The sequence below is a fragment of the Colletotrichum fioriniae genome (genome assembly GCF_027942845.1).
Source record: "Colletotrichum fioriniae strain IMI 355084 chromosome Unknown scaffold_15, whole genome shotgun sequence".
NCBI lineage: Eukaryota > Fungi > Ascomycota > Sordariomycetes > Glomerellales > Glomerellaceae > Colletotrichum > Colletotrichum fioriniae.
The window spans coordinates 899238-914938 of NW_027076851.1; the positions used below are offsets into that span (position 1 = coordinate 899238).

At 53.0% G+C, this 15701-nt stretch overlaps 4 protein-coding genes across 4 annotated transcripts; all 4 read left to right on the plus strand.

Annotated features, from left to right (window-relative positions):
- Positions 1-895: 895 nt before the first annotated feature.
- Positions 896-8944, plus strand: N0V96_010765 (uncharacterized protein; the record flags this gene model as incomplete). Its single annotated transcript, XM_053189182.2, has 2 exons — positions 896-3793; positions 3842-8944. 2 exons carry the CDS (start codon positions 896-898, stop codon positions 8942-8944), a joined length of 8001 nt encoding a protein of 2666 aa, XP_053053170.2.
- Positions 8945-9290: 346 nt separating this feature from the next.
- N0V96_010766 (uncharacterized protein) lies at positions 9291-10305 on the plus strand (the record flags this gene model as incomplete). Its single annotated transcript, XM_053189181.2, has 2 exons — positions 9291-9296; positions 9415-10305. The coding sequence occupies 2 exons, from the start codon at positions 9291-9293 to the stop codon at positions 10303-10305; spliced, it is 897 nt and encodes a 298-aa protein (XP_053053169.2).
- A 939-nt stretch (positions 10306-11244) lies between these two features.
- Positions 11245-12651, plus strand: N0V96_010767 (uncharacterized protein; the record flags this gene model as incomplete). Its single annotated transcript, XM_065759041.1, has 4 exons — positions 11245-11518; positions 11642-11768; positions 11933-12291; positions 12344-12651. 4 exons carry the CDS (start codon positions 11245-11247, stop codon positions 12649-12651), a joined length of 1068 nt encoding a protein of 355 aa, XP_065612351.1.
- A 971-nt stretch (positions 12652-13622) lies between these two features.
- Positions 13623-14702, plus strand: N0V96_010768 (uncharacterized protein; the record flags this gene model as incomplete). Its single annotated transcript, XM_053189179.2, has 1 exon — positions 13623-14702. One exon carries the CDS (start codon positions 13623-13625, stop codon positions 14700-14702), a length of 1080 nt encoding a protein of 359 aa, XP_053053167.1.
- Positions 14703-15701: the final 999 nt, after the last annotated feature.

The following is a 15701-nucleotide window of genomic DNA, read 5'->3' on the forward strand; positions in this document are numbered from 1 at the left end:
CACAGCTCGCTTTCCTCTCCCATCCATCCTGTCTTTCGTCCCGTTAGTCGCTCAGTCACTCACTCAGTCTGCGTGTCTACCCACCACCGCCGCCTCTCGCTCCCCCACCTTTCCTTGGTTCTCCAAGCTGGACCCCAGCACGTCAGAAAGGGCCGGGGCCAGGGAAGCTCAACCTTTCGTCTACGGAATACCTACATGATGCCGGTTCCTGGGTTACTGCCAGGCTATTACTATCTCACTCACGTCTTGCCCTGCCTCGCCCGTACAGTACTCGGTACCTACCATGCCGACTTTTGGTCTGTTTGCAAACCAAAGCTCCCCCGGTCCGCTGGTCTTACTGTCTCTTTCTCTCTCCTCTCCTAGTGAGCAGGAAGGATTTGAAGGATGAATAGAGCTGCCAGAATGCTGTCTCTTTTGCATTATTTCACCCTCCATATCTCCCCCCTCCCCGTCTCTTTTTCTTCTTTTGTGATCCCTTCTTGCTCCGGCCCTTGAATCATCTTTTCTCTCGGCCTTTGTGTGTAACATTCCCGCGCCCGTTGGCCCTTTCATCACGTTGCATCTTCAAAGACGGGCTCCAACAAACACGCCCCCAGAATCGGCGCCCCCCAAGCTCGAGACTGCAAGCTCATCTCGTCCGACCAACGACATCACCTTTGAGCATCTTTGACCCTCGTCAGAGACCAACCTTTGATCCGTGTTACTTCATCACCTCTGCTCGGTCGTCTCCTTTATTTGTGTTCATGCATCTTTGAGATACCCCTCCCCAAGCTATCCACCCAGCTCTACCCTTTCTTCTTCAGACCAGCCCGAGCGAGCACTTACATACGGTATACACACATCCAATATGGCAGACTCAGTCAGCCCAAAACAACTCCCCAAAATCGACACAACAATGTCGTCATTGCACACAGAGTCTGTCGAAGATAGACTTCTCTCAGCAACTGCCACCGTGCTAAGTTTGCCGAGGAATAGCATAGAATTGTTCGACTCCTTCTCAGACTTGGGCGGCGACAGGCCCACAGCTGTCGCCCTCAGGAAAAGGTGCATGAGCCTCGGACTTGGTCTGAGGACGAGCGACATTCTACGCTGTCAAACCTTGGCGGAGCTTCAGACCTGCATCACCCCCTTCGTTCAGACCGCGCCTGTGTCCAAGGACAAGGACTCCGAAGGAGAGAGCAGTACCTCTCCCTCCGATGTCTTCAGCTCAAGTCCCAGACGAAACAGCGCCTGCTCAACTTCCTCGTGCGATTCCAGCAACAGCTCCGACGCGGCGCCAATAAAATCACCACATTCCGAAATCGAACAATTCATCCAGTCTACGCCCCAGATTAGGAGTGCAGCCGTCATCAGGCCAAAGGCTGGTTTCCTAGAGGGTAAACTCGTGGCCTTCTTGACGTTAGCGTCGGGCCGGATCTCGCAAACCAGCCTGTCCAGCATCCGACTCATCCCCCAATCGCAGATGCACTTTGCCGGAAGCCAGGTCGCAGCTGTCCGACTGGCTCTCGAAACCTCGGAAGGATCTCATTCTGTGCCAAACTCATGGATCGTGCTTGATCAAATGCCTTCAAACGGAGAGGGCTCCGTCGACCGGAGACGGCTTCAAACATGGATTCAGAACATCAACGAGGACATGTATCACCAAATATCCAGTCTCGAGTCTCACGAGCTCTTCCAGGAGCCCTTGACCGAGATGGAAAGAGTTATGCAAAAGAAGGTCGCCGATGTTCTCCGCATACCACAACGGCAAGTCGGCATGAACTTCTCATTCGGTCAACTCGGCGGCGATGACATTTCCGCCATGATGCTCGTTGCGGCATGTCGAACTGAGTCCATCACAGTGAGACCCGAGGACGTTCATCAATGTCCTACTTTGGGGCAGTTAGCATCACTCGCATACCGAAAAAACCACCGCACCGACACATGGAACGAGGAATCCACGGAAGGCTTCAAGCTGTCGCCAATACAACAGCTTTATTTCGATACCGGCATTGGTGGCCGCATCGAGCAACGAATGGACTCGGACGGGGGCTATCGGTTCAACCAAAGCATATTGCTTCGCGTCAAGAACAACTCGACGCTGGAAGATATTCACGCCGCCATTGCGACAGTAGTCGGTCATCACTCCATGCTACGCGCTCGTTTCCGGCCTGGTGTGGACGGCTGGACACAACGGATCATTCCCAAAGTCGACGGGTCTTATGGGTTCCGTTATCACTCGGTGAGCACGACGGAGGAGGTCATGGATATTATCGCACAGTCACAATCGAGTATCAACATCGAGACCGGGCCGGTCTTCTCAGTCGACCACTTCCGCACTCATGACGGACAACAGCTTGTTTACCTGCTCGCTCATCATCTGGTTGTGGACATGATGTCGTGGCGCATCATCATTCACGATCTTGACGAATTATTACGAGAGGGCACGCTATTCTCTGAGCGTTCCATGCCGTTTCAACGGTGGAATGAGCTTCAAGAGGAATACATCAGCAGCAATCCAGATCAGCTAGTGATGCCTTACGACTTGCCCAGCGGCCAGTACGGATACTGGGGTCTCGAGGACTCACACAACACCTACGCCGAAATCTCAGTCGCCAGCTTCACCCTCACTCCTGAACTCACAGCAATTCTTCACACAGCATGCAACCAGGTCTTCAAGACTGACATGTCGGATATCTACATGGCAGCGCTCCTCCTCTCATTCAGCCAGACATTTCACGATCGTAGAGCACCCGTAGTGTGGAACCAAGAGCACGGCAGAGAACCTTGGAGTCAAGACATTGACATCACAGAAACCGTCGGTTGGTTCACATCCCTGTGCCCTGTTTCTATGCCAGTCGACATGGCCGACGACTTCCTCCACATCCTACGCAAGATGAAGGATACTAGACGATCAATTCCTCGCCGTGGTTGGAACTACTTTGCATCTCGATATTTTGGCCCCGAGGCCGCGACTCGAAGCACCGAAGGTTGGCCTTTCGAAATTATGTTCACGTATGCCGGGTCAGTTCAACAACTCGAGCGGGAGAAGGGCGTTCTCGAGCAACTCACCATTCCTGGAAGGCTGTGGTCAACGGATGCCGCCGACATTGGCTCCAGCGTGTCTAGGATTGCTCTATTTGAGGTCTCTGCCATGGTCGACCAAGGCTCAGCTTCCGTCCAGATCGTCTACAATAAGAATTCTAACCACCAGGACAAGATTGCTGACTGGATTCAAATGTATGAGCACCTGCTATATGAAGCCATCGGCAGGCTGCGATACCGCGGTCAAGAACTGACTCTGTCTGATGTTCCAATGCTCGACACAACGTATGAGGGCCTGGCGAAACTCAATACCGACCGATTGGTTGCACTCGGCTTATCCAGTGCTCGGGATATTGAGGACGTCCTCCCCGTCACAGCGCTGCAGCAGGAAATCCTCATCAGCCAAACCCAGGATTTGGAGACCTGCCACAACAACGCCATCTACGAGCTGTCATCGCCGAATGGCGTCCTAGCCGACCAAGCTCAAATTTGCACCATTTGGCAGCAGATCGTAGCCAAGTACCCTGCTCTGAGGACTGTCTTCATCGACAGCATTTCCGAGAATGGATTATTCGACCAAGTCATTCTACGGAAGTGCTCACCAGATATGCTTTTTGTCGACGCCGAAGCAGGAACAGACCCTGTGGCTGTTCTCAATGCCTTGCCACCGATGAGTCCGACGCCGTCCAACCCGCGCCACCGAGTGTCAGTGTGCAAGTCGCACGCGAGCACTTTCCTGAGGCTTGACATTAGCCATGCCCTATGTGATGTGAGTTGATTACTCGTTTGATTGAAACATCTGCTGACACTTTCTTAGGCCCTGAGTCTTCAAAACATCGTTTGGGATTTGAAGAGAATGTACAACTCAAGCAAGCTGTCCATGAAGATGCTTGACCCATCGCACGCTGCTTGCGTTCAATACATCTCATCTGCCCGGCAAGAAAACAGCCTCAATTTCTGGATCGGCCGCCTTCAAGAGACGCGGCCATGCTTGTTCCCACGCTTGATGACAGTGAACAATAACACTATGCAACACACAAACTTCCACATTGAATTGCCGGTGGCTCAGATCGATGAGTTTTGTCGATCGCAAGGCATCAGTCGATCTACTGTGATGCGCATGGCCTGGGGGCTTGTTCTGCGCGCCTTCACCGGCTCTAGTCAAGTGTGCTTTGGCTACCGCTCATCAGGCCGAGATACAGGAAACGCCCCCGAGGGCTTAATTCTTTCAGTCGGCGCCTTCGAAAACACTACGGCATGTACAGTTGGGCTCGAGAACCACAAGTCCGTTGCAGCAGTCCTCAAATCCGTCGAAGATGATTCTGCTGCTTCTAGCCGGCACCAGAACGTACCAATATCGGAGATTCAGCACGCGTTGGGCCTCAAAGGCGACAAGCTCTTCAACACGTGTCTGTCCTACCAAGAAGAGCCTCACGAGCTCAAGAGCCGGTTCAGCTCTACGCGCCCCCCCATGAGGCTCTCCTGTATCCAGGCTTTCAACACTCCTGACTTTGACGTCACATTTTCATTGACCCTGGTCAACGGACAGCTTGTCACGGGTGTTTCTCACAGGCTCATGACTCCCTCCCAAGCTCAGAACCTTACGAATACCTTTGGACGTGCTGTTATCGCCATACTCGGAAGTCCTGAAGGCGTGCTCAGCAGCATTGACCTCTTCACGGACAGAGACTATGCTCAATTATTGATCCGGGACTGGGGAGCCGAGAATACAACCGAGCCTTTGCCTGGATGTGTCCACGCCCTAATTTCTCAACAAGCACGACTTCGTCCAGATGCTCAGGCTATCTGCGCCTGGGACGGCGAGCTCTCGTACAGGCAGGTCGGCCGCCTCGTTTCCCGTCTGGCCACATATCTCACTCAATGGGGCGTTCGTCCCGGCGTTTCTGTTCCCGTCATTCTTGACAAGAACAAGTGGGCGGTCATCAGCATCCTAGCCGTATTGAAGGCTGGTGGCTGCTTTGTTCCCATTGACGCCGAGGATAGAGCCAATGTTGAGACGTTCGTCCGCCAGCTTTCGCCCAAGGTCGTCATCGCAACGGACATGCTCTGGAAGAACCTGGAGGCCATTGTCGATGGAGTTGTAGTTGTGGATGACACCCTTTTTGAGGTTGACTTCTCTCTGGAGGCGCCCTTGCCGATGGCCGCGCCCAATGATGCGGCATGCATTATTCTTTCGCCAGGCTCGTCCCGGGGCAGGGAGGCAAAAGGAATCATCTTCCACCATGCAGCCCTTTCTTCGGCATTCGTTACACAAGGTCGCGCTCTCAATCTCAATCAGGAGAGTCGCACCATGCAGCTATCGTCTTTCAATGTCGATACCGCCCTGATCGAACTACTGTCGACGTTGGTGCATGGCGGTTGTGTGTGTATCCCTTCTTCTGTTGAAAGAACCAGCGACATCGTCGGCGCTGCCCGAAGGATGGACGTCAACTGGTCCTACATGACACCAGTTCTAGCACGGAAGATCTCGCCCGCTGCAATCCCCAGCCTGAGGACCATCTGTTTCAGAACGCGACGTCTGGACGAAGATACCTGCGCACCCTGGGTAGCCAAGACGAAAGTTCTGCTCGCCTATGGTGCTCCTGATATCTGCCCTCTCGGCGTTTCCGTCTTGGAAGTCAAGAAAGCTGCCGATCTCACCCGGGTCGCACCTCCGTTCCTCGGGAGATTCTGGATTGTCAACCCCGAAGATCATCGTAGGCTGATGCCTATCGGTGCCATGGGCGAGCTCATCATCGAGAGTCCCACACTGGCGCATCGATTTGTCCCCGGCCAGCCCTTGGCGCATCTACCTCAGGACTCCGATGTGTCGCTCGAGGATGGCAAACCACGGACACGCTACTTCAAGACGGGTCATCGTGTCAGATACATGGAAGACGGTTTGCTCGACTTCGTCTCCAGTGGCCGTGACGACATTGAGATCAATGGTCAAGTCATCCCAGTTGCTGAAGTCGAGCAGAAGCTCCGCCGATGTCTAGGCCAAGGCGTGGATCTCGCTGTTGAATCTATCATCAGCCGCGACGCGCAACCTTCCCTTGCCGCTTTTGTCGAGCTTGGAGAGAAGTTATTTGAGGGATCGGAGGATCTTACGAGGATCACAATCACCACCAAGGAGCGCACATATATCGCGAAGAAGCTCATTGAGTCCTCGTTGGGAACTAGTCTGCCCTCACACATGATGCCAACCATATTTGTTCCCGTCAGGCACCTTCCAGTCACACCGTCATTGAAGGTCAACCGTCGCAAGCTCCAGAAGATGGTTGGTTGGCTGTCGCAAGAACAGCTACAGGCTCTCTCCTCGGTCACCTCGCCCGATGAAGTCCGTGCGGTTGGCATCAAGCCTCTTCCGCTGACCCAGGTTGAGGAGCGCATGAGATCAATCTGGGCGAATCTCCTGGGAGTAGAGGCTTCAGGCATTCGAGGCAATCAGAGCTTCCCCATGCTGGGCGGCCAGAGCTTCCTCGCAGGCCAACTTGTTGTCGCATGCCGCAAGCAGGGACTCATCATTGCTCTGCCGGATGTCCTGCGTGGCGCTACCCTCACAGAGCTTTGCCAAGGCGTAACACTGAGCTCAGACTACGCTCTCGAGACTGCAGAACCGGAACGCAACGCCGCCCCGTCCTTGGGATCCTCCTCAGAGATCCTTTTCGAGGAGCAGTTTATCAACGATGTGATTGCTCCAAAGCTAAACGTCGAACGAGACGCTATCGACGATGTCGCAGAAGCCTCTGCTACTCAACTCAAGTTTCTCGAGACCGGCCTACTCAAAGGAAGCTCAAGCCTCACTTACTTCACCTTCAGCTTCACTGGTGCAGTCCAGACTAAGAAGCTCGAGGCCGTCTGCATATGTCTCGCCAAGATTCACCCTATCCTCCGGACCGCATTTGTCTCCCACGAGAGGCGGGTCTACCAAGTCGCCTTCAAGTCTTTCGTCCCAGAATTCAAGAGGATTGAAGTTCCCACGTGGCGGGTGTCGGCGATGACGGAGAAGTTGATCAAGAGGGATCAGACTGGCTCCTTCAATCTGGAGGTTCCCATGACCAAGTTCTTCTTCGTCGACGCCGGAAAGCAGTCCAACCTTGTCTTACGACTTTCTGGAGCGCAGTACGACGACGCTTCCATCTCGCTGTTGCTGCAGCACTTGAAGAGCATTTACATTGCGCCGTCTTGTCCGCCGCGAAGGGCGACCTACTTTGACTTTGTGCGCTCTGCTCAGTTGGCCCATGCTACTGGTGCACAAGATCACTGGTCTTCCATGCTGGATGGCGCCAAGATGACTCAGGTCGTTGCCCACAGCAGGCCACCGCCAATGAGCACGAACGTCAAAATGATCACTCAGAAGGTCTCAGTCATGTCCTTGGCCAACTTGGGTATCTCGTTTGACACCGTCGTCAAGTCAGCCTGGGCCATGGTCCTCGCCAACCTTTCCGGCTCAGGCGACGTTCTGTTTGGTGAGATTGTCGAGGGAAGACATCTTAGACTGTCCGATGGGTCCGATGTTTCCGGCACGCTTGGCCCAGTATCGAACGCCATTCCAGTCCGCGTCCGTTTTGCAGAGACCCTGAGCAGCCCTCTCGAGCTCCTCAAGTATGTTCACGGCCAGCGTGTCATGAGCATCCCATTCGAGAACATGGGCTGGCTCGAGATCGTCGAGAAGTGCACCAAACTCCCGTACTGGACGCGCTTCAGCACAGTCGTCGAGCACCGCCATCAAGATGCCGTCAAGGAGGCAGCAGTCTTCAACCTCGGCACCATCAAGTGCAAGTTCGGCGTTCAGGAACCCATGAGCAGGGACGTTTACGATCTCCACGTCATTTCCACGCAAGAAGACGCAAGCAGCGGCGACATCTCCATCGCCTTCTGCGAGAACCGCATCCCGAGTTTGTTTGCTAATGAGACGCTTAAATCACTCTGCTCCAGCATCGAGCTTCTCACCTCGGTTTCTATGCTTCACCCGCTCATCCCCTCATCGGTCGACTACTGTGCCGTTCCGCCGCAAATTCCCTTGCCTCAGCTGGACATGGAGACGAAGCCGACCAATGCCGGCTCCAGCATGTCTGAAGACCACCGCAAAGCCGTGCAGCTCAGCATCTCCAAAGTCTGGACAAAGGTTCTGGATCCTCGGTCACTCGGTGTTCCGGAAACACAGCTTCCCAGCGCGGCATTCTATGATCTTTGGGGCAGCATGATGCCCGCATCCCAACTCGCCGAGTCTCTCACCCAGGAACTGCCCAAACTGGGTCTTCCCGGGACTCACAACTTGTCAATCTCGATGGAAGAAATCATGGCGCACCCCACAATGGCGGAGCAATTCGAGCTTGTGGCCCGCAAGATGCGCGACGCCAAGAGAAGGACCATTGCCGAGGTCCTCTCGCCTAAATCGCACCCAGCATGGAGTCGCGGGTTGAAGCGACTTAGCACAACAGTGATTCGCGAAAAGGCGTCTCACCAGAGCGGGCTGAGCAGCACGAGCGCCAGCTCGTCTAGCTCGGTGGACGCCTATCGCGGCCCGACCGCGCAGCCGCTGCCACCTATGGACTCAATTGCCGAGGGCGCCGTCAGCGGTGTAGGCAGCACTCGCGTGAGGAGGCCAGCTTCGCCTGTTGAGCTGGAGGGCCCGAGACGGCCGAGGCTGAGTCTTGCTGTTCAGCATGACGGGAGCAGCATGGAGAGCATGACGACTGGTAGCAGTCGAACGGACGAGGAGGGTGACGAGAACCGAGAGGTGGCGGAGAATGATAATGAGGACGGCGATGTAGTTAGTCCTTTGAGTGTGTCTACTGCCCCGACCCCGGTCCGGGAGAGCAGGATAAGGAGGAAGGCGGGGAGTGTACTGAGCAGGATCAGCCTTGTCAGTCCTGTCAGTGTCGCCGGGTCCAAGTCTTCTGGACATCATTGAGTGGGCATGTGAGTGTACGAAAAGTGTTGTTTTCAATGCCTTGGGAGGCTAGAGTAGTATACCTCGGAGGTTTCCTTTGTTTGTAGCGAGCAGATTGTTGCAGTAGCATGAAAAGATATCCAAGAAATGCAATCTACTTAGTAATGTTTGTTACAATGAGTCTCAAGATACAGCGTTGCTCACTGCTCGACTCCGCCGACTGTGAAGTAGGACAACTGTTCCCTCATACAACCTAGGATGAGCCAATCAGTTTTTCGCTCCTGGTCAGCAAGTTGACGGGCGCGTCATCGCGCCCTTTGGTTGACACATTGACACATTGACTTCAGATCTCCACATCATCAATGAAATGAACGTAGTACTCCGCTAACGACGGCTCATATGACCACGTTCATCTTTCATTGTAATCATTTATACTCATCGGTTCTTGTAAAATTTATAATCAATTCATTATGTCCAAACTCCCTCTCAAGTCCCTCTCCCTCGTCCTCTCCCCCTACCACGTCGGCCTCATTAACAAAGGCCCTGGCGCCGGCCCAGCATTCCTCAAAACCTCCGGTCTCGACTCCACACTCCGCTCCCTCGGCCTCCCCGTCCACGAAGTCCAAGTCGAGCCGGTCGACGACCACGAAGGCGAAATCGGACGCAGCTTCGAGGTCATCAGACGAACCGCGAATCTAGTAGCGCAGGAACGCCGCAGGGGCTCGTTCCCGATCATCCTCGCCGGGAACTGTAGTTCTGCGGTGGGCGTCGCTGCGGGGCTTCACGCGTCGCGAGCGTCTGGAGATGGGGGACTGGGGTGCGTGTGGTTTGACGCGCACGATGATTTTAATACGCCTGATACCGTTATGAGCGGGTACTTTGATTCGATGCCGATTGCTATGCTCGCGGGGCAGTGCTGGAAGGGGTTATTGGGGACGGTTCCGGGACACGAGGCGATGGATTTGGAGCGGTTAGTGCATGTTGGTATGAGGGACGTGAATGACTTGGAGCGGGCCAGGGTGGTAGAGGCAGGGTTCGATGTTGTCTGGGGCAGCACCGAGAAGAAGGTTGATTTTGGTGCCGAGCTTGGGGTGGTGTTGCGGCGCAAGAAGCTTGGTGCTACGATGGTTCACTTTGATGTTGATTCTTTGGATATGTCCATCGGACACGCGAACCGGTTTGCTGCGCCGGGTGGGTTGTTGAGGGAGGATATTATCGGGTGCTTGAAGGGGATTTCGGAGACGGCTGAGCCGGTGTCTCTTACGGTGGCTTCGTTTGATCCTTCGTATGAGGGGGCTGGAAATCTTGCGTCGGTTGCGGTTGAGGCGATTAAGGTGTTTTTGCAGTCGTTGGTCAGATCTGGGGTGCTAGCTAAGCCGTGAGTTTGTTAGATGGTATGACAACCCAGAATGTTTGCTTTTCCAGCAGCCTTTTGTCTCGATTCCTTCTCTCAAGCGTCAGTGACTTTTCTTGATGGTTGGTCGTATCGTCGGGTCTCTTATGCTCCGGAGCCTCGGATCAAGGCCGGCATCCGACGAGTCTCGCTGGGGAAGATGTCAACGCTCAGCGAGGACAGGAAAAACACCTGGCGGGTTGATTGTTCCATTGAAATGCGAGTCCGGTTCATGCTGGTGTAGGTCCTGACTGCCGTGGAAAGAATACATGCATGTTTGCTTTCAGAGGCGTTCGTAGACCTTAATGCTTGGTGATTCTACAGCTTTACTCCGCCGCTACTTGATGCACGCGGGTCACTTCCGCGCCCGCCAGAATGCGCTACCCATGTACTGGGAGATACATCAACGACTTGGCAAATGTTGGTGGCGTACATTGATGGTTCGAATTGGCAATTGTAGTGTCGGATAATCCAGTTGAAGGGCATATTTGCCTTCGTCTTCTCCTGGAGAGGTGACACTTGTGGCTGAGGACTTGGCCATATCACCACCGCTTCCAAACGGTGTTAGTTTACATGGAATTCCCATCCGCAGTGAGCCCATGATGTGCTCGCCTTCACCTTAAGGAATACAACAGCTACCTGATTGCCGGTAATCGCCCCTGCTAGATTGGTATCGTCTGCAGCAATATCATGCAGTTTGCTACTTTTTGTTTGTCGCGCCTAATCGACAACCCTGTTCCAACGAAAGACGAGTTGGGTCGAGGTGTTTGCTTGTCAATTGTTACCAACACTAAGCTGACGATTCTTCCCCGCTACATGAAAGGCGGATCCCCAGTACGCAACTTGTTGCTCGCGTAACTTCCATCTCATCATCCTCGAAAAACAGTAACACAAAGTCCCTGACCGACCGCCAGACTACTTCGTGAATATGAGAGAAATCGCGGCCGAGGCCTCTTTGGAGCTCAGAAAGCTCGCGGTGGATCTACTCAATGAAGTGGATGCGTATGACACAGCCAACATCTTGAATCCCAAGAGCGACCGCAACTTCAAGTCTAGTATCATCCAAAGAGCACAAGCCATCATCGACAAGCTCGAGGACACTCCACGGGAGAGGGCTATGAACGATTGCATCAAGGTTGGCGAAATGACGGCAAAGCAGCTCTTCAATGCCTGGGGGGTCTTCCAAAAGATTCCAATAGAAGGTTCAATCTCATACCAGGATTTGGCTAGCAGTGTTGGGTGTGAACCGCAGCTGCTAGGTAAGATTATCACCAGACTTTCTCGCTATTGAGATAGAGGACTCATTATTGACTGTCCCGTTCCAGTTCGCCTCGCATGGATGTTGAACTCCACGGGCATCCTGAAGCAGGTCGGTGAGGATGCTGTGGCCCATACTGAAAAGTCCACAATGTTCATCAATGACAATCCAGACGGAGATCTCACAAGAATCGTGTAAGTACTTCATGATGGTACTACACAAACTCCCTTACAAACAACTGACCTGTAAGCTTCGTACATGGCATGGTCTCATACGCCCATTTCGAGAAGTACTTCCATGCCTACGGGCTGCAAGAACCACGAGGCCGAACACACGTTCCATACACCTTTGCGTACAGCCAGCCAGAGAATAACGTTTGGGAGGTGTCTCTCCAGAATCCTGACGACAAGAGGATCTTCCTTCGTTCAATGAAGGCGATGGGGATGCTACTTCCGGTCTGCGGCGTCTATGACTTCTCCTGGATCTCAGATGCCGCACACTCAGGGCCAGCGGACAGGCCCCTTTTCGTCGATGTTGGAGGGGGAAGCGGCCATGCCACGAAAATCATCTGCGACAATTATGGCATACCATTAAATTGCTGTGTTCTTCAAGATCTTAACACAGTCATTAGTGAGGTCGCTGAATCTCAGGATTCTGTTGCCTCACTGGGAATGAAGTTGATGGCCATTGATTTTCATAAGGAGCAGCCAGTCAAAGGTTCGCCGGTAGTATCTCTATCTTTTTCAGAACGATGACTGACATGAAACAGGCGCACTCGTGTACTACATCCGTTATTGTCTTCATAATTACAGTGATGACCTGGTGGTGGAGATCCTGGCTTGTATCGCAAGCTCCATGGCGCAGGATAGCCGTCTGTTGATCGCGGAGCAAATCACGCCAAACCCGCCTTCGGCTCATACGGCGGCCATTGATCTTTTGATGCTGAGTGTCGGCGGTAAGGAGAGGCCGAGACAGGTGTGGAAAGATGTTCTCGCCAAGGCCGGGCTGGGAAGAGTTGAGTTCTGGACGTCTCCGGGCAACCCGCATGGCATTATCGAGTGCTTCAAGAGGTCTTGAGCCGAGGTGGTTGTTTTCAACATGAAGCCTGCGTCGATTAGTACCTAAAGTAGTTTGCTGTGAGAGTAGCCTTGCCAAATCTGAAAGCGAAGACATGCAACAGATGGCAAAGCTCCCTGACGACACTAATAGTGGATCTTCTTGTGCTTTGCCCTGATTCACCGAGCTCCCTCGGCTCAGAACGACTACATGTACCGTAGTGGACGAAGTTTACTACACCTTTCACTCCCGCCTATTGAAGCGCATATGGAGCCGATGGCATATTCCAACTCTCTCAAGACATACCGTGAGTTAGTCTTCAAAGATTGGTAAGCTAAAGATTACAGCCACCACCAGCTAAGCCATCGTCAGATCTGATTACTGATCAAGCGTTTGGACATCACGTGTCTGACGCCCTTTTCAAGGCAAGTAATCGGCGAAACGAATTGGGTAGTTTGAATGTTATTACCCCCTTTGGGAATGAGTCCAGCTAGTTGCTTCCATCACCCAGGTTCGTGGGATCACAGTGCACATGCAATTATTGAAGCATGCCAGCTCTGGCAGGACATTGGAGAAAGAAGATCCACAGCCTTCATTGTGTTCCTATCCTGACTATAGCTCGTAGAGAAGGCTGTAAGTGTCTTTGAAGCATTTAGCCACGTGTTTTATCTCCTGTCTAGTCGTATTTCCAAAACACCATCTTCGTTGGTGGTCGAGAAGGATCACTAATCATCAATTGTTTATCGAGTAACTAATCAGCGAAAGCAAGTCCGAGCTTGCTTTTTGACTTCACGTTGCTTATGAACGACAGGTCTAATTACGTAGGGGATCCGACTGTTTGAAGCAGGGACGGATCGCTTGCGAGAGAGCTTATAAGAAAATGCCCCTGGCACGTTGCAGTGAGCAGAGCAGCCATAGACTGCGATAATTGGCAAGGATAGCCATATTAAACGCAACTCATAAATCTCAAGTGAGTCAAATATCTCACCAATATGGCAAACCGCCTCATCTTCGTCATCGGTGCCACTGGTGCCCAAGGCCTTCCCGTCTGTCGAGGTCTAGCCAAGGATGGAGGCTACAGTCTGCGTGTATTGACGCGTGACTCCAGCTCTGCGAGGGCGAAAGAACTCTCGAAGCTTGGAGATGTTGAGTTTATCGAGGGAACTTTCGCCAACGAAAATGACCTGCGCAAGGGATTCGCCGGTTGCTGGGGTGCTTTTGTCAATATCGATGGCTTCAACTGCGGCGAGAAGGCAGAGACCTACTGGACGATCCGCTGCTACGAGCTGGCGGTGGAGCTCGGGATCAAGTTCTTCGTCTTTGGAAATCTCGACTACGGTTATAAGAAGAGTGGCTATAATCCAAAGTTCCGGTGCGGACATTATGACGGCAAGGGGCGTCTGGCCGAGTGGATGCTACAGCAGAGAAAGAGCAACGACATGGGTGTCGCCGTCTTCACTACCGGCCCTTACATTGAGATGACGATCTCTTCCAAGACAATCATGACGCCACGAGTCGAGAACGGGATTGTCACATGGAGAGTACCTCTGGGTGCTGGTGCAGTTCCGCACGTTGCCCTCGATGATTGCGAACACTACGCCCGTTGGCTCTTTGATCACCCTGAAAGATCGGATGGAATGGACCTGGAGGTGGCCATCGACCATATTCACTACGAAGACCTGGCCAAGGCGTTTGAAAAGGCGACGGGAAAGCCAGCTCAGTACATTGACACTCCCATGGACGTCTATTTCGACAACTTCCCAATCTCCAGCCAACCTGCGGGTTACAACGCTGATCCCACGGACCCGGCGACTATGTCTGTCAGAGATAACTTCTCAGGCTTCTGGACAATGTGGACGAACTCCGGGGGCAACAAGGGGGTTATTCAACGTGACTACGCGCTCCTGGATGAGATTCACCCAAACAGGATCAAGACGGCTGAGGAGTTTTTCCGCAAAGAGAGCGAGAAACGTCGCCTAGCTGGTCTTGGAGAGCTTTTTGAAGTCATTGAGGCAAATAACCTTGCATCTATCCTGAAGCTTGGCGAGGATAACCGGAAGGGGAAATTGTAGTTGAGTGGATGGTGATTGAGACTTGAGTAGCAAATTCATCGAGGATCTAGCAGTTTACTTGGAGCAAGAAATGAATATCGGTATCTTCAGGCTCCAGAACTATGCATTTGACCTCGAAATTCCCGTGATAAGTATTGAACTTTCGCGTTCGAGGCATTCGAATACACCGGACTAGGCATCCGGACATTGCGGAGATTAGGTTGTACTCAAAGTCCGCGACGCAAACTCACTCAACCTCCTCCCGTCAAGCCACTTGTACAGCATTGTGAATGTTTTCTAAATACGCCAATCCATTGATATACTCTTTGATCCTCTTTCCTATATCTTTAATCAATCGCAGACCCCAGTCAGTCGATAGTCTAGGATCAGCTGCTACCACCACGTCAAAATGCCGCGCAGAAAGTTGCCTGACGCGAAGGACCGCCGGAAGCGCCAGAATGCTGACGCTCAGCGCGCATATCGTATGCAACCCAAGAACTCGCCTATGGTGTATTTTGCTTACCCAAAAACCAGGCGCGAGGCAGAAGACCAAGGTTCGACATCTGGAGCAGATGGTCGCCGCTGCGTGGGTAACACAGGAACCAGCAACGCAAGAGTGCGTCAAGGAGGTTCCGATCTGCCCTCCTACTCGCTATGCGGTGGCCGAGTCATCAAACTGCAAGGTGGAGACGTATACTGCTTCATGCAACCTTACAGCTTCGGACATTTACCGGGCGTTGCTATCCCTCTCGGCGCATGAAAACAGGAAAGGTTGGGGCATCATGGTGAGGGAAAACTTTACACTTCGTGATGTTGTCAAGTACGGATTGATAGCCATGGGATACTCCATGGACCCTATGCTTTACGATAGTGCCTTGTCGCTGTCATCGCGTGAGTGGATCGCTGCCGTGAAAGTGCGATGCGGCAGTCTCGATATGCGGCAGGTTGTCGTTGCCGGCCTTAAGATACTGGCTCATCTTACGGCACCAAATGAGCAGCCGGCACTTGAATGGCCCCAGC